At 41.5% G+C, this 21,532-nt stretch overlaps 1 protein-coding gene across 3 annotated transcripts in view; it reads right to left on the bottom strand.

The window, feature by feature from the left end:
• The window catches only part of LOC115096411 (junctional sarcoplasmic reticulum protein 1-like), a 124,813-nt gene that overhangs the window by 28,742 nt on the left and 74,539 nt on the right, over positions 1 to 21,532 (bottom strand). For all 3 annotated transcript variants that reach the window (XM_029610976.1, XM_029610975.1, XM_029610974.1), the window contains one exon: positions 13,151 to 13,298. In XM_029610976.1, the coding sequence (XP_029466836.1) occupies positions 13,151 to 13,298 (148 nt within the window). The remainder of the gene's footprint in view (positions 1 to 13,150; positions 13,299 to 21,532) is intronic.

Genomic DNA, 21,532 nt, shown 5'->3' with positions numbered 1-21,532 from the left:
AATTCTGGTATCTTTCTCTTGTGGAGTCGATGTGTATTTAATTTGAATTATATATATATATATATATATATATATATATATTTATTTTTTTTTTTTTTTACTATTGTCGTTACAGAAACATGATGTTAAGTACAATTTAATGCATACATCCAAAAACAGCATGTGCATTGACACTACCAAGACCTGCTTTGGAAGATTTATTGAAATGATAAACTCCTTCTTAATCCTTGCATTAAAGAGCACTCTCTTGCAGGCAACCATTTATGTATTTTTTTTTTTTTTAAATCCAGGTAATTTGCACTCTCCTGTATTAATATTGTACCTAGAGATGGTTCTGCCCATCAGACACAGTGGGTAACCCAGAATTCTGGAGACCAACACCTTTTCTGTTACTAAAACCATGAACCAATAACCTTTCATTTACACTTGGGGGCCCATTTAAAATGAGTGACCTGGAAAATTATTTCCAAATAGAAGCTACCTTGGCAGGAAAAGATCTAAGGTGATGAGGAGGACTGTAGTCCATGCAGCAACCTCTAGAGGAAGCAAAGATGCAGGGAACAACATACAGTAGAAGTTTAGTATAAGTCACAGTACCTCTTTAATAAGCACAGCATTGTATCCGTGGCGCTGCTAGCCTTATTCAGGAAGCAGATTCATCCTCCGTGTTTTCTTTCTTATGGAGCATTGACTGCCATTGTGGAGGAGAATTTGTATTTCTGCAGCATTTTCAGAGGTCACTTTTCTGCGCTGCTGCTCAGCATTAATATGTCTGTACTGTGCATTTTGTGCTACGACACCTTGCCCTTGGTACCAATGAAGCTACTGTGCCATGCCTCCGGCACCAATATAGCTGCTGCAATGTTCTTCTGGCGCCTATAATCAATTATGCATTGGCCTGTGATACAGCACTGTGCTTCAGTGCCTTCACTGTGTCGTGCTTCAGACCTTGATTGAATCTGCACCGAGCTCTTCAATGCTAATTAAATGCGGCTCAAAGAGGCTCTGATATCATATGCCATACTTTGGTTTTGATGGTATCTTTGCACTATCACTTCCCCTTCTTACTGATAGCATCCAGGCGTTCGTGCTCCTTAGAACTGTACACTTCCTTCACTGATGGTACTTCGACGTCACATATCCTGCATGCATATTAAACTCCGTTGCCACTAACTTTTCGAACCATACAACTTATGGCACCTTTTTCTTTTTTTATATAGTTTATAATATGATCTTGGTTATCTGCAGATCAAGTTGGGTGCAAAATATGTTCTGTTTTGGTACGGTTTTTACAAAATAAAACTGCTTTACTTTATATAGATTAATTCTCTTTCTGAGATAATTTTTTTTTTTTTTTTTACTGAATCTGAACTAAATCGTTTACTAAGCTGAAATACTTAAATCAAATCTAAAAAAGTTTAAAAGTAAAGTATTTCACAGTAATGTAATGGAGAGAGACTGCAAAGCAGATAAAAACAAATTGCAGTTAGGGTTATCTTCTAATTTATATTCTGCCAATTTTAGGGAAGAATTATTCTGTGACAATAATGCTGTAATCACTTCTCTATGAAACACGTGAATTACAGGAAATATTTTTACTCTCATGATAAATTTCCCTTTTCTATCAAAGAATTAAAATTGCTCTCCCCAAATTCTACCTCCATCCCTGTAACAGAAAGATCTATTGCTTAAGGTTTGTTTGTTTTTTTTTGTTTTGTAAAAACTCTTAAGAGTTTTACATAGATACAATGCTAAATACTCCTGAAGAATCTATATTGCTGGAGATAAAGCATCTAAACTTCATCCTGCTTGCAAAGCACAGAATGTTCATTAAGGAATATGAAAACATTGTGTCTGACAGGAGTAATCCCATTTTGACATAAGGTTCAGCTAGCAGGTTGGGATTTTTGCTTACATGTGGCTGTGCAGTGCTTTGCTTGAGTATACAAAATGGCCACCCTTCAAAAATTATCAGATTAAATTGTTGATTTAAATGATTAAAAAACAGTCAGGCCTATGATTCTTAATAATTTTTCAATATTATTTGCTGGGCTATGTCTTTCGTCTTGCAACAGTTTTATTGTTGCATAATAATATTTTGCTTTCTATCTGCACGTACTTTTGATTGGATTCTATGTATGTTTTTATTGTAAATCACTTGGTTAAGCTGCTTTATAGACAGTTTATTATATTCAATAAATTATAATTTACAGATGACACAAAATTGTTCAGAGTAGTTAAATCACAAGCAGATTGTGATAAATTGCAGGAGGACCTTGTGAGACTGGAAAATTGGGCATCCAAATGGCAGATGAAATTTAATGTGGATAAGTGCAAGGTGATGCATATAGGGAAAAATAACCCATGCTATAGTTACACAATGTTAGGTTCCATATTAGGTGCTACAACCCAAGAAAGAGATCTAGGTGTCATAGTGGATAACACATTGAAATCGTCGGCACAGTGTGCTGCGGCAGTCAAAAAAGCAAACAGCATGTTAGGAATTATTAGAAAGGGAATGGTGAATAAAACGGAAAATGTCAATGCCTCTGTATCGCTCCATGGTGAGACCCCCACCTTGAATACTGTGTACAATTCTGGTTGCCGCATCTCAAAAAAGATATAGTTGCGATAGAGAAGGTACAGAGAAGGGCGACCAAAATGATAAGGGGAATGGAACAACTCCCCTATGAGGAAAGACTAAAGAGGTTAGGACTTTTCAGCTTGGAGAAGAGACGACTGAGGGGGGATATGATAGAGGTGTTTAAAATCATGAGAGGTCTAGAACGGGTAGATGTGAATCGGTTATTTACTCTTTCAGATAGTAGGAAGACTAGGGGGCACTCCATGAAGTTAGCATGGGGCACATTTAAAACTAATCGGAGAAAGTTCTTTTTTACTCAACGCACAATTAAACTCTGGAATTTGTTGCCAGAGGATGTGGTTAGTGCAGTTAGTATAGCTGTGTTTAAAAAAGGATTGGATAAGTTCTTGGAGGAGAAGTCCATTACCTGCTATTAAGTTCACTTAGAGAATAGCCACTGCCATTAGCAATGGTTACATGGAATAGACTTAGTTTTTGGGTACTTGCCAGGTTCTTATGGCCTGGATTGGCCACTGTTGGAGACAGGATGCTGGGCTTGATGGACCCTTGGTCTGACCCAGTATGGCATTTTCTTATGTTCTTATAATAATCTTAATTTTAGTACTTGTCCAAGGCCCTAGATGATTCTCTTTTTAATACATCCTTTGTGTTTTATTTGTCATGATTTCATACAGTGCAGACTGTGCTGTCTGTCACAATTGTTCTGTTGCTGTCGCAGGAAGCTCAACAGCAATAACGATCTGACATAAACAGAGCTTAAAACAGCCTTATAATCTCTGAGATGAAAGCTAACATCGTTTTTAAAGGATTAGAAACTTGATGGTTGAATGCCCTTAAGCCTTATCTTTTGACATTCAAGGGTCCTTTCTTTCTCTTTTTTTTACCAACAAGTAAATTGTCTCAAACAAGAACCTTCTAATGGGAATGGGACTATAACAAAATGCATAGCCCAAACATTTCTTCCTTTTTTTTTTTTTTTTTAATTAAATTCAAATCACATACCAGATTAGTAAACAGAGTTGCTTACCTGTAACAGGTGTTCTCCCGGGAGATAGGCGCTCAGGGACCGACTGCAACAATGCAAAAAAGCACCTACCAAATGCTGGAGGAACCAACTCGCAAGGGGGACCCCGAGCAGGAAAAAAACCGATGAACAACGGTGAATTTCTTCCATGAAGAGTAAAATAATGAAGAGCTCCACAAACCACGAGGCAACAGCACCGTGGAAAAAAAAGACTGAAGGGGGACCCTGCGTAGCTGCGGGGTTAATGGCATGCTGGGCATGCTCAGTGTGCCAGCAAAAGTATTCTGTGCCGGGCTCCATCTGATGATGTCACCCATCTGTGAGGACTAACATCCTGCGGTCCTGGGAGAATGATAAATACTGCTGCTCAATCAGTAACTGAAGGCAGAGAATATGGCTCAAAGCGGTCTGTGCTTAACAGATATACTAGTGATGTCACAGATTAAAAAAAAGAATGTTCTCTGCCTCCATCAGCTGGATAAGGAACTAAACCCAATTGATCTGGACTTGTGTAGTAGAAAGAAAGGGAAACTGCTATATTAACATCCTGGTAATGTTTTTGCTTTATCTCTATTTTTGGCCTAGATACTTTTTCATGCTATCTCTGGGCTTTAGCTCAGTAGGAACTGACCTCTAAAAGGGTCTATGGCACCAAATGCCTTCACTCACAACTGCTCCAGCTATTCCCTCCACCATGTTTAATTCCACTCCCGTCTAGCACAGACATTGCAGAGACCATCCCCAGCCAGGGCCATAGACTGCAGCTCCCTCAAGAATCTGGGCCATATATACCCTGGCCCCTAGAAGCCACTGATGCATGATGGCTGGGACATCCACTCTGTCCCCCACAACTAAGGGAGATATGAACTCTGCTTCTACAGAAGCCGGGCTCAGCTACAGGGCTGGCTTTCCCATTAAATAGACTTAGGCAGTTACCTAAAATGCAGCAATTTAGAGGGGAGGGGCAGCACAAGGGGCTTCACTATGCATGAAGACACATGGCTCTGCTCCATGACTCTATTGGTTAGTGCCCCTAACCTCAGATAGCAGAGAACAGCCCTCTAACTTCTTTCTCCAGCCCCTCCCCTCCCATGCAGCATTGAAAGAACAAGCTGGGTGGGATGAGTCTGGAGCAGAGAAGAGTCACCCTGCTCCCTAAGCCATACTCTCTCCTCCTGTTATCTTCCCTTCATTTAGTGCATGGATCAGAATGAAAGGAGCAAGGACGGAGAGGAGAAAGCCCTTCTCCTCCTATCATTCAGCGACAGGAAGGGTAGGGATGAGCCTGGAGCAGAGAAGAGTCACCCTGCTCCCTAAGCCATACTCTCTCCTCCTGTTATCTTCCCTTCATTTAGTGCATGGATCAGAATGAAAGGAGCAAGGACGGAGAGGAGAAAGCCCTTCTCCTCCTATCATTCAGCGACAGGAAGGGTAGGGATGAGACTGGAGTAGGCACAGCAGAGCAAATAGTAACCACTGATCCCAAATCTATTCCCTTCCCTCCTGTTGTTTTCCCCATCCTTTCTTTTCCTGCAGGGAACAAGAGGGGAAGGGAGTGAGGCTGGAGTAGACCAGAGTTCAGTTTGTATCTGTGTCTTTCTATTTATAATTTATGGTCACTTATTCTGTATTTGGTGAGGGTTTTTCTGTGCGTGTAACCCACATGAGGAATTCTGCTAATGTGCAGTTTCTATGCACGTCAGCTTGTTCTTTTTTCCCAATAAGAAGTGCATTGCTAATAATACATTTGGATTTTCAATCTGCCTTTCTAAATAATGCTCAAGGCGGCTTTTAGTATTTTCATAATTCAGGTATAAAAAGTCCCTTCTCAAAAGCGTTTACAATCTGAGTGGGTGCCGGAGGCAGCAGGAGGTAAAGTGACTTGCTCAAGGTCTCCAGGAGTGTCAATGTGGAAAATGGTTTCCCTGGAAGAATAGGAATACTGTTCTAGGGCTTGGTGTAATATTTGCACAGCTCCTTCTCGTAGGTAGGACTGCTGCTATTTGAGTTCTGGGAGTTAATGCTGTTTTGGTATGGGAAGTTTGCTATACAGGTTAAGTGACATTTTTGCAGGCTTTTATGTTAGTTCATAACCCTGCCTGGTAATGACGTTTGTGTCACTGTTACTGAGCTGAAAAAAGAATCTGAACATTTCTTGTATGTTAGGTAGTAAGAGGAAACATCCTGGTTCAGCCCAGCCAACCAAACAATCAATCATTTCACAGACTATCTTCGTCCAATGTGGTATGAATTTCTTTTCATTTATACATTTTATGTATTTCTTGATTTTTCTTTTGCATTCTATCCCTAAAATCACAGATGACAAATTCATCAAAGTGGCATGAGTTCTGGAACATATTTGTAACATGTATAATATATATAAACAAAGTTTAACTTTTAAAAGTATGGGGGCAATTTTGAAAACTATGAGGTGCATATTCACCCACTGTCCAGCTGAGCAAGTTATCTGGCTAACTTGGCCAGCATACTGAGTGGCATGGCTGCACCACTGAATATACCCAGCTATCTAATACATATATAGCCAGCTAACTTTACACCTGCTATTTCTAACTTATCTGGCTAACTTGGCCAGCATACTGAGTGGCATGGCTGCACCACTGAATATACCCAGCTATCTAATACATATATAGCCAGCTAACTTTACACCTGCTATTTCTAACTTATCGGGCTAATTTAGCTGGATAAGGTTGAATATCAGCACTAAGTTAGCTGGTTAAGTAGCTCCGCCCTGGAACATCTCATCCCACCCCTTCACTTAGCCGATTAACTATATAGCCAGATAAACAGTTATCCAGCTAAGTGGCAGCTGCTGAATACGGCCAAATATTGAAATAGTGCCACTTAATTGGACAAGTCTGAACTTATCCAGGTAAGTGGTAGAAGGTGGCATATGGGCCTGAAAGTTAATGGGGGGATAGGGTTTGTATTGCTGAAAGCTCATCTAGAATGCCTAATATTCTTGTTCCAGCTCTGTTAATGTATAAAATGGGGATCTCTCACATGCCACTGCCCAGGGGGGTGGCCCACAAACAGCCCAAGTTTTCAGTATATGCACAATGAATATGCATGAGATAGATCTGCATACACTGCCTCCATTGCATGCAAACCTCTCTCATGCATATTCATTATGGATTCTCTTGTTTGTGGCTCTTGAGGATATAGGAACTGCTGTAACACCTCTGATTGCTCAGTGGTACTGAAAGCATTTTTCTTCACTCCTCTCCTCTACCCCCTCCCGCCCACCAATATCTCTCTACTTACTCTGTCCCAGATATCTTCAACTAATAGGCCAATATGCATCATTTTCGGGTTTATGGCTATTTTCTCCTGTCTCCCTTCTCACACTGGTCAAGAGCAGACCAAGGGGCTCTTCAGACTCTTTGGCTGTTCATCAAAGGGGAACACTAAGCTGCCTAGCAGCAAGATATGTGGATACTTTGCATCAATTTACTTTAAGTGACATTTCAGATATCTTGCTTCTGCTCTATCTGCAGCTGGAGTTAGGAACTGGAAAGAGGCGCACATATTTGAAACTTTAACCTATGCGTTTATTTCTCCTCATCTCCCCTCCCTGACCTAACCACGTCTCCCGCAATGCCTACATTGTGAGAGGCTATATTTAGCAGCAGGGGACAAGTTTCAAACTCTTTCATCTAGGACCCAGAAAACAAATTGGAAGCCAATCCAGTTGGCTGTGTAGCTGTGAAGAAACTGAGATCGGTGTATATGAATGCCTTTTATTTGAAATTTCCCCGACTCTGGCCGAGTTTCACTCTTTAGTCGAGAGCTGCCTCAGGGGCAACTAAAAACAAATATATTACAATTAAAAGCACATACAGGGACATATAAAATTACCATAAATCAACAAAAAACATAAAGACGTGTCCAATCTGAAAGGAGTAAACCCTGTCATGTGTGACAAACATAATGGTGTACAAACAATAACATGATTATAGAGGAGAACAGCAAAGAGCTATCACAGAGTGCATATGTGAAGTGTCATACATTGACCCATATTTAAAATGTACTGTGCAAACCAGGGAAGAACACTAGTTGTTAGTATGGAACACATAACAATTAAAAATTATGTAATGAATTACTTTAAAAATAGCTTTTAAGGGAGTGCAATCCAACCATATAAAAAGATGAATCAAATAAGATAAAAAAGCTTACTAAATGTCAGCAGAGCTTATCACACGCCCATAGGTCAATCAGATTGCAAAATAAATAAAATATAAATCAATGTAAATCAATGGATCAAAAGGTGATTAGATACGAAATAAATTAAAAATAAAAAAATAATAAAAATAGAAAAGATAAAAATGGAAATAAAAATAAGCTACTGAATATCCAATGGAGTTGACATGATAACTACTTGTTACAAACAAGGCTTGCATGCTCAAAAGAAATGTCTAGTGCAGGTTAGGAGGTGAAAAAAAGAGCTTGCTTCAAAGCAAATATATGTACCTGGTATTGTACACTTCGGTGTGCTGCAGCATGTAATTATGCAGTGCGGCATAGGGTGAGACTGCCACCTAATTTAATTGATCCTTTAAACAAAAGAATATAGTAATATTTAAAATAGCATAATGCAATAGTGCTATCAAGGAGATACATAGTAGCTCCATGCCCACACTTGTCAGAGATCTACCTCGATATTAAATTAGGTAATTTGTATCCTGCACATATGTTTGGAATTACTATGTATCTCCTTGATAGCACTATTGCATTATGCTATTTTAAATATTACTATATTCTTTTGTTTAAAGGATCAATTAAATTAGGTGGCAGTCTCACCCTATGCCGCACTGCATAATTACATGCTGCAGCACACCGAAGTGTGCAATACCAGGTACATATATTTGCTTTGAAGCAAGCTCTTTTTTTCACCTCCTAACCTGCACTAGACATTTCTTTTGAGCATGCAAGCCTTGTTTGTAACAAGTAGTTATCATGTCAACTCCATTGGATATTCAGTAGCTTATTTTTATTTCCATTTTTATCTTTTCTATTTTTATTATTTTTTTATTTTTTATTATTAATTTATTTCGTATCTAATCACCTTTTGATCTATTGATTTACATTTATTTATATTTTATTTATTTTGCAATCTGATTGACCTATGGGCGTGTGATAAGCTCTGCTGACATTTAGTAAGCTTTTTTATCTTATTTGATTCATCTTTTTATATGGTTGGATTGCACTCCCTTAAAAGCTACTTATATGCAGACGATGTTCAGATACTGATTCCAATTACTGAATCTCTCCAAAAAACTCTGAACTTCTGGAACTCTTGCCAACAAGCCATCAACAACTTACTCACTAGCCTCAACTTGATCCTTAATCAAAACAAAACAGAATATCTCCTCATTTCCCAAAACGGAACCTACACACTTCCAAGTACCATCTTGTCAACTCAATTAACAATAACCCCACAAGTCAGAAATCTAGGAGTTATACTTGATAACCAAATGAATTACAGATCACTCATAAATAACATCGTAAAGGATGGATTCTTCAAATTACAAGTCTTAAAAAGACTGAGACCACTCCTACATTTCAAAGACTTCCGATTAGTTCTACAAGCAATCATTCTCACGAAAATAGATTACTGCAACTCACTTCTACTGGGTCTCCCTGCCAACGCCATAAAACCGCTACAGATGCTGCAGCGAGGATCTTAACCAAGTCCAACAAAAGAGACCACATCTCACCCATCTTAAAAAGCCTACACTGGCTTCCCTTCAAATTCAGAATACTATTCAAAGTGCTCTCAGTAACCCACAAGGCAATACACAACCTGGCACCACTCGAGCTCACATTCCCTCTCCAACTCCACACATCTTCCAGACCAGTGAGACAAGCCTACAAAAACAACCTTCAAATTCTACCGATGAAGTCAGCATTAAGTAAAAGAGCTTTCTCCACAGCTGGGCCTAAACTCTGGAACACTCTCCCATCAGAGCTCAGATCAGTGCAATGCTCCACTACATTTAAAAAAAGACTCAAGACTTGGTTATTCAACCAAGCCTTCCCATAACATCAACCTGCGAAATATCCCTGCCAATATCCCCTCAGTGGTAACACGCTAGAGAACTATATAGATCTTCTCTAGAAATCACATGATCTTTGGCAGTCTATTATCAAAACCCAACCTCTAGCCTATATTAGGCTCCGTACATGTTAATTATGTTATTACCCCCATATATCTTAATCCAAGTTAATTCGACCTGTTCATTGTAAGACATTTACTTGTCATTGTTGTTATTGTTTAAAATGTAAACCGAATTGATCAGTAATTCTGTTATTGGAAAGTCGGTATAGAAAAATGCTAAATAAAATAAATAAAGTAATTCATTACATAATTTTTAATTGTTATGTGTTCCATACTAACAACTAGTGTTCTTCCCTGGTTTGCACAGTACATTTTAAATATGGGTCAATGTATGACACTTCACATATGCACTCTGTGATAGCTCTTTGCTGTTCTCCTCTATAATCATGTTATTGTTTGTACACCATTATGTTTGTCACACATGACAGGGTTTACTCCTTTCAGATTGTACACGTCTATGTTTTTTGTTGATTTATGGTAATTTTATATGTCCCTGTATGTGCTTTTAATTGTAATATATTTGTTTTTAGTTGCCCCTGAGGCAGCTCTCGACTAAAGGGCGAAACTTGGCCAGAGTCGGGCAAATTTCAAATAAAGGGCATTCATATACACCAAACTCTTTCATCTAGCCAGCTTACTCCATAGTGAGCTGGCTAGATTGTTTTCAAAATTGTTCTCTGAAAGTCATCACAGGGATAATAAATGGCTCTGCTCCTGCTCTAGTAGGTGCTGGCAAACTCAAAAGGCTTTTAAGCCAGTATCGGGCCCATACAGTACGGAGCGCAGTTAGCCCAGGTTTAGACGTGCGTTTTCGACGCGCTACCTTTACCTCATACAGTAAGACGCGCGTTCAACCCCCCCCCCCCAAAACTAATAGCGCCTGCAACAGGCAAATGCATGCTGATGGCCCTATTAGGTATTCCCGGGCGATTCCGTAAGTAAAATGTGCAGCCAAGCCGCACATTTTACTTTCAGAAATTAGCGCTTACCCAAAGGTAGGCGTTAATTTCTGCCGGCACCAGGAAAGTGCACAGAAAAGCAGTAAAAACTGCTTTTCTGTGCACCCTCCGACTTAATATCATATCAATATTAAGTCGGAGGCCCCAAAATAAAAAAAAAATAAATTTAAATCAGCCAGCGGCCCGCGGTCGGAAGACGGACGCTCAATTATGCTGGCGTCTGTTTCCGAACCCGTAGCTGTCAGCGGGCTGGGGAACCGACGCCGGCAAAATTGAGCGTCGGCTGTCAAACCCGCTGACAGCCGCCGCTCCTGTCAAAAACGAGGCGCTAGGGACGCGCTAGTGTCCCTAGCGCCTCTTTTTACCGTGGGCCCTCATTTGCATGCGGGCCGATACTAAATCACACGCAGAGGAGACTGGCCTGTGCGCGCCGGGAGAGCGGGCGCTCGCTGGCTCTCCCGCACTTTTTTCTGTATCGGCCCGATATGTTTTCCTGGGACACATGAAATGTCCCTGTTATGTGCTCCTGATGGATCACTGCTCAGCAGGAGCTTCCCAGTATTCACTGCTAGCCCATGCGTGCAGCCTGACAGAACTATTCTACCAATGGTAGGTTAAGCAACCTGCCCAAGGTCACACAGTGAATGGTGGAAGTGGTACAGGGATCCAGTCATTAGCATATAGCTGTCCTTGAAAAGGGACTGGAAGACCACATGCACTGACCCAGCTCATCCAATAGAACAGCAAGTACCACTTGTTTACTGTTCTGGGTAATCACATTTTCCATAAGGCTCATGAGATAAGCATCCTACCTAAGGATTAACATTTCTCTCAAAATCAAATTGAAACTAAGAGCTTTAAGAATAAATCCGATAATCCAATGGAAAAAAGATGCATTTGACAATGCTCAGTGCCGGTAACTTTGTATTTTTTAAGTACAGTCTGAAAATTCAGACCAAAACAGCTTATAAATATCCAAGCATACATCCTGCATAGTGCTTTAAAAGTATCTGGGATCCTTTCTCATTCTAAAACACATATAAAGAAGTCAAGTGCATTTAAAACACATCCACAGGCTGGGCCTGTGCTCTACACTTTGGTGCAAGACATTTAGTTTTGAGTGCCTGACTTGTTGAGGCCGAAAGGTCATGTTGGGGGTCATGCTGAATTTAAGCTCCTCTCAGCCCCAGGCTTAAGTGCCTCACCTTCATCATGTGCTTTGGGTGCAATCAATTCCTTATGTCTAAATTCCTGCAGTCGGTTCTCTCCAAGGAAGCCATGAACGGTTAACTTCTCAACGAGCATTTATTGTGAGTACAAACCATGACAGTAAGTGAAACCCCCCCCTCAGTTACTAACATAGGGGCTGATGCAGGGTGGGCTAAAACTGTGCAAAGACATTCAGCACTTTTTTTTTTTTAACATATAGTTACTTTTTTTTTTTAACTTCCAATGTAGTAAGCAAATGATATGCCAATGCATCAGGATTTTTAAAAGTGCACTGAATGGAAAATGAGCACACAAACCCGAGTTTGTGAACATAAAATATGATTTATAAGCACAAAAAAGCTTACAGTGCAGAAAGCATTTTTTGCATATATAAAGCATGTTTATATGCAGAATACATGCTTACTGTGTGCAAAGCATGTTTTCTGTGTATGAATCCTAACTACAGGTCCCAGTTTTGGAATTTCAGCTTCTGCCCATAAACTGACACATGCACTGGAAACTTTACTCCATCTCTGAGCAGGAGTAACATCTCCAGCACTAAGAAAACCTGAGTTAAACCAGCACCTCTCTCTGCATTGGGATGAAATAGTTAATGCCTTCATTTACATGGGATTTCCATGTGAGAGTGCTAAGCAGGATGCATTTTTTACACACGCACTTTTGTGTGTGCAAAACTCCTTGCTATATCAGGAGCAACATTTGCATACAAAAAAAGGTGCATACAGCCCCATACTAGAATTGCCAGGGAAAGAGGGATGCGGAAACAGGGGGATCAGTGAGGAGGAGTTTGCTCTCTACAGAAGAGCTGTGCACTGTGCACTGAGGCTGGGCCTTGAAGCTGTCAGTAGTTTTGACTCCTTTTCCCTCGATCTCTATCTCTGGGTTACAGAAGGCAGCTGATTTAATATGGCAGCAGTGCTATCAAAGAAGAGAGGATGGGGTAAGGTGGTTCATATAATTTAGTCACCAGCTAGAGCAACCTCGGTTCCCTTTATCTCATGTTTTCAGTTCTCTCTTTTTTTGCTAGTAGGACCCTCAGTTTCCTTGCTGTCCTGAACTTCCTCCTTCCACCGCCTGTCCCCTAACACACAGTCCAGCTTCACTCCACGGTCCTTACTGGGAATTAGGAAGGTGCAGACCTGAGAAATGAGGCCACTGGATTGATTAAAAGAGAGAGCACCTTATCATGTACATACCAGCTTTCGCTACTGAGCTCCTTTTGGCTGCCTTCTCTGGTTTCACAATGGGTTCTTGGGCTGCCTTTGGTATCTCACTCACGCTTTCCACAAACTCATCCAGATCCTCAGTTATCTGAAGCTCATAAATCTTCTTCGGTTCTTTCTCCTAAAGTGGAAAAAATGAGGTATCAGAGGAACAATGCCCCCTGCAAGCTACAGTTTGCACTGGGCTCACAAAATCCTCTCTGAAACAAGCCAGCAGCACTCCCTGCTAGTCCAGTATTCAAACACATTCTGCCCAAGCATCGCTCTCTCTCTGCAGATCCCCCAGCCCGCTATTCCAGTACTGAGACCAACACAAGGAGCTCTGCCAATGCACCTCACTTTGGCCCTGCAGCAAAGTAATCATCACTAATGGCATCTACAGTATTAAGGGCCCTTATCCAAGGACTTTACTGAGTTCAAAAACCAGGCCAAGAGAAGAGGAAAGGGTGAGTGACCAGGAGCGGATCTGAGATCAATAGGCACAGTGGGGGTGATGTACCATTGTACCATACGTGAGGAGAAAAGAGGAGATTGAATCACTTTTTGAACATGTGACAACTGGCGGAGCTGATGACTTACAGGCAGGGCTGGTACTAGCTTTTTTGCTGCCCTGTGCGAACAATTAATATGGTACCCCGGCCCCATCCCGATTCATTCAGTCTCTGTCCTGAGCCCAACAAAAAAATCCCCAGCTCCCTCCAGCAATCTATATTTTTAATAACCTATACCTGTTGCCCCCTCCGCCAAGGAACCCATGGTCAGTGGAAGGGTACCTTACAGCCTTGTATCACACCCACCCCATCCCCGCACACCCTTTACAAACACACACAACTCAATTATGCATTTATAACAGATTTTACATGAAAAAGAACATTCAAAAGTAGTCTTCTGAGGCAAAATATCACTTACAATGTGCATATTATATTTACATGCACTGCTGTATATGAAACTCTGCAAAAAAGACACTTGGAACTCATATGGAATAAAATATAAACTCATATGGAAAAAAATATAAACCCCTCTCAAAAAAATGAGCAGCCTTGGTTCTCAAAGGAGCTCCGCGCACAAAAGCAAGGCTTGAGACGGAAAGAAAAGGAATGGAGGAAGAACCCCAACCCTTCACTCTTTAACCTTATACAAAGCCGCTCTCCACCAATACAGAACTGCAACTCTGCGAACAAAAAGAGATTTCTACGCCCACCGTATCCACGATATGATCTTTGATGCGAAGGCTCTTTTCTCGTATGTATCTGAACTCACCAAAACTGCTCCCCCTACAATCCCCGACGACCTAGCTCAATCGAAAGCCAATGAGCTGGCCGTATTCTTCCAGAATAAAATCTCCAATACCCTGGCTAAATTACCTATATGCCCTAATATGCCGTCCCCGGATCCCCTCCAACCCCCGAACCTAGTTGTAGGTTTGGAATCCTTCGATCCCACGTACGCATTAGAAGTGGAAAACCTGATAAAAAGAATGAAACCCTCCACTCACCCCCTAGACCAAATCCCATCCAAACTGCTGATCCTCATACCAGAATCTTTCTCTAGACATCTAGCAGATATTATCAACTGCTCCCATTCACAAGGAATCTTCCCGGATGCTCTCAAATTGGCCAGCCTGAAACCCATACTCAAAAAACCGAACCTGGACCCGGATGATCCCAACAACTACCGCCCTATATCAAACCTGCCGTTTGTAGCCAAGATTATGGAGAAAATTGTAAATAATCAACTTTCAAATTACCTGGAGGAACATAATATTCTACACCCATCACAATATGGATTCCGAAAAGAACAAACACAGAAACTCTCCTCATCTCGATCCTAGATCAGGTATACATTGGCATTGACAAAGGACAATCCTTATTCCTAGCACTTCTCGATATCTCGGCGGCTTTCAACACCGTAAATCATACTACCCTTATAAACCGATTATCAGACATAGGAATTGCAGGACCCGCCCTCAGATGGTTCAACTCTTTTCTTAATAACAGAGCCTACAAGGTTAAAATCAATAACAAAGAATCCCTTCGCACTAACTCCCCATTTGGAGTACCCCAGGGCTCTTTATTATCGCCCACCCTGTTCAACATTTACCTTCTCCCTCTCTGCCATTTACTCTCTAAATTAAAACTGAAGTTTTACATATATGCAGACGACGTTCAAATCTTAATCCCCATATCTAATTCACTGGATTCTGCTCTCAAACTGTGGGATTCCCACTTGCAAACAATCAACCTCCACCTCGCAAGCCTTAACCTGGTGCTTAACACTACCAAGACAGAACTCCTCCTCATTACCCCAGAAGGCAGTCCCTTTCATCAACAGCTGCACACTAACACACAAATCTCCCATGCAAGAGACCTTGGAGTCATAATAGATAGCCACCTGAGTCTAAAGAAATTTATAAACCACACTACAAAGGAATGCTTCTACAAGCTGCAAGTACTCAAAAAACTCAAGCCACTCCTTTTCCATAATGATTTCAGATCGGTCCTCCAAGCCATCCTGTTCTCCAAGGTCGATTACTGCAACTCCATCTTGCAAGGTCTTCCTGCTACTACAATAAAACCCCTCCAGCTGCTTCAAAACGCGGCGGCGAGAATCCTGACGAATACCAATCGGAGAGAGCACATCTCTCCTATACTAAAAGATCTTCATTGGTTCCCAGTAAACTTTAGGATTCTCTATAAATTACTTACAATTATTCACAAAAGCATACACCATCAGACCCCTCTTGACCTGCTACACCCTCTCAAACTTCACTCTACGACCAGACTCTTAAGGGAAGCTTACAAAGGATCCTTACACGTTCCTCCAATCAAAGTGGTGCACCAATCAAACATCAGAGACCGGGCATTCTCAACAATAGGTCCCTCCATCTGGAACACCATGCCACCGGACCTCAGAACTACGAAAACTCAAACAATTACTTCGGCAAAAAGAAAGAAAATGGCGCAAAGCCCCTTCACCAGCCTCACTCTCTGATTACAAACGATCACTCCATCTTTACAAAAGTACCACGTTGAAAATCAAGAGAGACTACTATGCCCGAAAGGTTCATCATCTCAGCTTTGACTCAAAAGCTCTATTCGCCTTCGTTTCCAGCCTCACTAAACCTATCACTCCAGATATACCACCCGAACAAGCCCAGACTAAAGCAGACGAATTGGCTCTTCATTTTAACAAAAAAATATCGGATCTCCTTAATCAGCTGATTCCAAACACTACGTCTCCAGATAACACATATCTTCCCCAAAATAAAGACATCCAGCTTAATGCCTTTGAACCCATCACAATCACAGAGATACAAAATGTATTAAAAAGAATGAAACCGTCATCACACCCATTTGATCAAATCCCTACCAAAATGCTTCTTCTTATCCCGGACACAATAGCAAAAACCCTAGCAGATATTATAAACTGCTCCTTATCACATGGCATCTACCCAGATGACCTAAAAACTGCCTCAATCAAGCCACTGCTAAAAAAACCAAATCTAAATGCATGTGATCCCAACAACTTCCGCCCTATTTCCAACCTACCATTTATAGCTAAAATCATGGAAAAACTGGTAAACACCCAACTATCCAACTACCTAGAGGACCACAGTATTCTGTCCCCAAACCAATATGGTTTTTGCAAAGCCGCAAGCACCGAAACGCTACTAATTTCACTCATGGACTATCTACTCTCTGGTATTGATAAAGGCCAAGCATATTTACTAATCCTCCTTGACTTCTCGGCGGCCTTTGACACCGTCAACCACGCCCTTCTTCTAAAACAGCTGGCAAACATTGGTTTAACAGGTGCCACACTAAACTGGTTCAAAACATTTCTAGAAAACAGAGGATACAGAGTCAAAATTCATAATAAAGAATCCCAATACCACCCTTCTAATAGAGGAGTGCCGCAAGGATCATCACTTTCACCCACCCTTTCAATGTCTACCTGCTACCACTCTGCCAACTACTTACAAAATTAAGCCTGAAACATTTCCTTTTTGCAGACGACGTACAGATCGTAATCCCTATAAAAGAATCAATCTCAAAAACAATGGAATACTGGGACAGTTGCCTATTAGAAATTAAACTTCTCCTCAACAGTCTAAACCTTGTACTCAATGCTTCGAAAACAGAATTCCTGCTCATATCACCGGAAAACAATAACACACTTCCTAAACCACCCACACTCCTTCAAACAACCCACGTAAGAGACTTAGGAGCCATCCTAGACAATTGTCTCAACCTCAAAACATTCATTAACCAAACCACCAAAGATTGCTTCTACAAATTACATATCCTGAAAAGAATAAAACCGCTGTTTCACACTCAGGACTTCAGAACAATCTTGCAAGCAATAATCTTTTCCAAACTAGATTATTGCAACTCATTACTATTAGGCCTCCCAGCTTCTTACACCAAACCTTTACAAATGGTTCAGAACTCTGCAGCCAGAGTCCTTACAAATTCCAGGAAAATTGACCACATTTCACCTATTCTCAAAAACCTCCATTGGCTTCCGATCCACTATAGAATCATGTACAAAACCATTAACATCATTTACAAAACTATCAACCAACACACGCAACTCGACCTACAAATACCACTTAAAAAATTCACCTCCGCCAGGCCTATCAGGGAACACTACAAAGAGTCACTCCAAATTCCAAAGGCCAAAACCTACCAACATAAATCCTTGAGTCTCAGAGCCTTCTCATCAGCAGGTCCAGCTCTCTGGAACTCGATCCCACCTGATTTGAGACAAGAGCCATGCTCTTTAACATTTAGGAAAGACTAAAAACTTGGCTTTTCAAAAAAGCATTTCCAAGCCTTGAATAAAACCTCCTCTCACTAGCACTAACTCGTATGCAATAATGGAATGTAAACACGAATCAACCAACCTCAAACCCTCTCTCACTAATTCCTGCTGAATATTTATCATACTATTACCATTCACAACTGTGTCATATTTATTCATTTGATTACCTATGTACCGTTTCATAGTCTTATTTTTTCACTTGCTATTCTAATGTATCAATAGGCTGAAATGTAAATATTGTGCTGTTCAATTTCTCCCCTTCCATCCCAAGTTTATTTTCCTTGTTTTTTGAACTTTCCCTCTCCCTTTTTCTGATTCACTGTATTTAAAGTTCAAGGTTCTTATTGAAAATATTGTTTTTTACGTTACGTTATGCTTTACACTCCTTGTTATTTGTAAACCGGGTTGATGTGATGCCTATCATGAAAGTCGGTATAACAAAAACAATAAATAAATAAATAAATAAAACTAAATGAAATACATAAAACAGGGGAGGGGGTAGGGAGCAGAGGGAAAAAGATATGCAAGAGAGGAGAAGCATGAAATAAAAGAGATAGTAAATTAACAAATGAGGCGAAAAGTAAACTGCATTATTACAAAATAACCAGGTAAAAAATTTAAAAGGGGGGAAAAAGGGTAAAAGAGTGACTGAAAAATTAATTAACAATTAAGGTGAACAGAAAATACTTTATTCAATATAACAAGACAAATAACTTAGTGGGGGATAAAGGGTAAAGGGTGTCTAAAAAGTAAGTTATGAATGAAATGGGGGAAGCCTAGAGAGGAAGCTCTGAAAGAAAGGAAAGAAGTGAAGGTTACGGAGGTGTGAAGAGGATAGAAGAATAAGAAAATGAAGGAATAAGAAAGGACAGAAACAAAGGGGAGGATAATGTTAATTGAGATAGAAGATACAAGGTAGAGAAGGCATAAAGTGGGAGGAAGGGTGCAGGGTGGAGTCAAAAAGGGGAAGATTACAGGTAAAAGACTGGGGTATCTAATATCAGGTGATGAGGGTGAATGGGGTGATACACTTTAACTATGATAAACTCTTAAAACCTAATCTGGATATGCCTGTTTAAAAAGCAAGGTCTTTAGCTTTTTCTTAAATTTCAATGTGCAAGGCTTGAGGCGGAGTTCAGGGGCTATGGTATTCCAGAGGGCAGGGCCTGCAACAGAAAGTGCTCGCTCCCTCATGGAAGTGAGGTGTGCGTTCTTAAGGGAGGGAACGTGAAGGATACCTTTGTGGGCAGTTCTGGTGGGGCGGTTGGAGGGGAGGAAGCGGAGCGGCTCTTCAAGCCAATGAGAGTTGTGATTGTAAAGGGTTTGTGGGTAATGGTGAGAGTTTTGAAAAGGATGCGAAAGGATATGGGGAGCCAATGAAGTTCTTTGAGGACAGGGGTTATGTGGTCGGATTTGCCGGTATTGTTAGAATTCTAGCCATTGCATTTTGCAACATTTGGAGCAGTTTGATGGTGGCGTATGGTAGGCCTAGGAGTAAAGAGTTGCAGTAATCCATTTTTGAGCAGATGGTCATTTGTATGATTGTACAGAAGTCGTGTGCATCTAGTAGGGGTTTGAGTTTTTAAGAACATGGAGCTTAAAGAAACATTTTATGATAGTATTGATATTTTTTTTAAGTTTAATTGCTGGTCAAGAAGGACACCAAGATCATGCACGAAGGGCGGGATAGAGATCATGTGGAGGGCTGGGTCGCTGGGAAGGGGTGGCATTGGGTTATGGTAATTAGAGAGGAAGAGTAGTTCAGTTTTAGTTGTGTTAAGGGCTAGGTGGAGGTTTGTGAGAAGGGAGTTTATGGAGGAGAGGCAGTTTTCCCAAAATTTTAGAGATTTGGGGAGGGATTCTTGTAGTGGTAGGAGGATTTGGACATCGTCTGCATATATGAAAAATTTGAGTCCAAGATCGGAGAGATGTTGGCAAAGGGGCAGAAGGTATATGTTAAAAAGGGTGGAGGATAGGGAGGAGCCCTGAGGGTCACTGTTGCGTTCGTGCCTATTCTCGCCCTCGCTCCACCCTCTCTACCTTTGTGGCGACTCCCTTCGGCTCTGACGGACAGATGTGGCCACGGTTTCTCTTCGCCATTTTCTTCCAGGAATCCCGGCTGGCATGATGCTGCGGATCCTCCATGTTCCTGATGACATCGGGGCACGCGTGCTCCAGACTTTGTACCAGCAAGGGCGCGAATCTCGGGGGCGTCCCCCCGTAGTGATGTCATCCGCTTCCAATATAAAAGGTCTATGATTGCTAACTCAATTTGAGTTAGCAAGGACAAGGGTAGGAACCCCTTCCTCGCAACTCTCAGGGAATCCTTTCTCCGCTGCTCTGCCTCTACAGACTCACCTAAGGGTACCCGCTCCTCAGGGGCCCCACGCTCTCTCTTCTTGATTTCAGGTTGTTGGACGGGATCCGGTACTTGCCCCTCGAGGGCCTACGTTCCCGAATACTCAGAAGACTCCTCTTGCCTGAAGGCGATCGCAGACGTGAACACAGCGAGTCCTATTACAGACAAGAACGGTACTCGCTCCACGAGGGCCCATGTTCCTAATCTCTAAGACTCCCTTCAGTCTAAGATGTTATCACAGGTACGGAGATCGAGAGTTACCATTGCAGATAGAAACCGGTACTCGCGCCACAAGGGCCTATGTTCCTAATATCTTTCTCAGACTCTCTTCTTCCTCAGAAGATATCGCATATCTATATCTTATGGATTACTATTACAGATTGGAACCGGCACTTGCTCCACGAGGGCCTATGTTCCTAAATCTCTCCTGGCCTCTCTTCTATTCCAGAAGCCATCCCATACACAGTTATTGTGAGTTCTATTTCAGACTGCCTACAGGAACCAGTATTCGCCTGCGGCTCCTGTTCCTGAATACTGAAGACTCTCTGCTGCTTAAAAAGACATTACAGATATCTACAAGTGTGAGTGTATCATCTACCACTAGTTATATGTCCAGCATACCCTGTCTACTCACTACCTATAGTCTCTCCTTACAGCTCAGCAACTCAGAGATCATGATTCCAGTATCTGAGGGACTTCAGCTCTGCCAGGCACATCAGCTCACTACTGCCACCTCTGGTGGTTCTACTTCCAGTCTAATAAAGAACTATCTGTGTTTGTCTCAATACTCCAGCCAAACCGGTGGTCCCTCTCAGGATCTCCACTTGAGGGCGCTGTCATCTTAATAGAGCGGTATCATCATCTGCCACTCTGTGGGAGCCAACTCACACCAGACTATATCAGATAGCCTACTCCCCGTGAGGATCATACAGGTTGCTGGCTCCTCTTTCTACAGGAATAAAGCATAACACTTTGCCAACTACTCCCTTCTGGGGGAGCAGAGCACTAACAATTTGCTAACCTCTCCTCCTACAGGAGCCAAGCCTATCAGATGGCTCACTCCGCCCTCCTGGCGAGGTGAGCGCTATCAAATTGCTCACTCCGCCTCCTGGAGGGGTGAGCACTAACAGACACCTTTGGTGAGATGGATATGTGAGGATTCAGAATTTCCA

Source organism: Rhinatrema bivittatum, chromosome 8 (assembly GCF_901001135.1).
Source record: "Rhinatrema bivittatum chromosome 8, aRhiBiv1.1, whole genome shotgun sequence".
Taxonomy (NCBI): Eukaryota; Metazoa; Chordata; class Amphibia; order Gymnophiona; family Rhinatrematidae; genus Rhinatrema; species Rhinatrema bivittatum.
The sequence above is the reverse complement of the archived record's forward strand: the minus strand, read 5'-3'. Positions and strand labels throughout refer to the sequence as shown.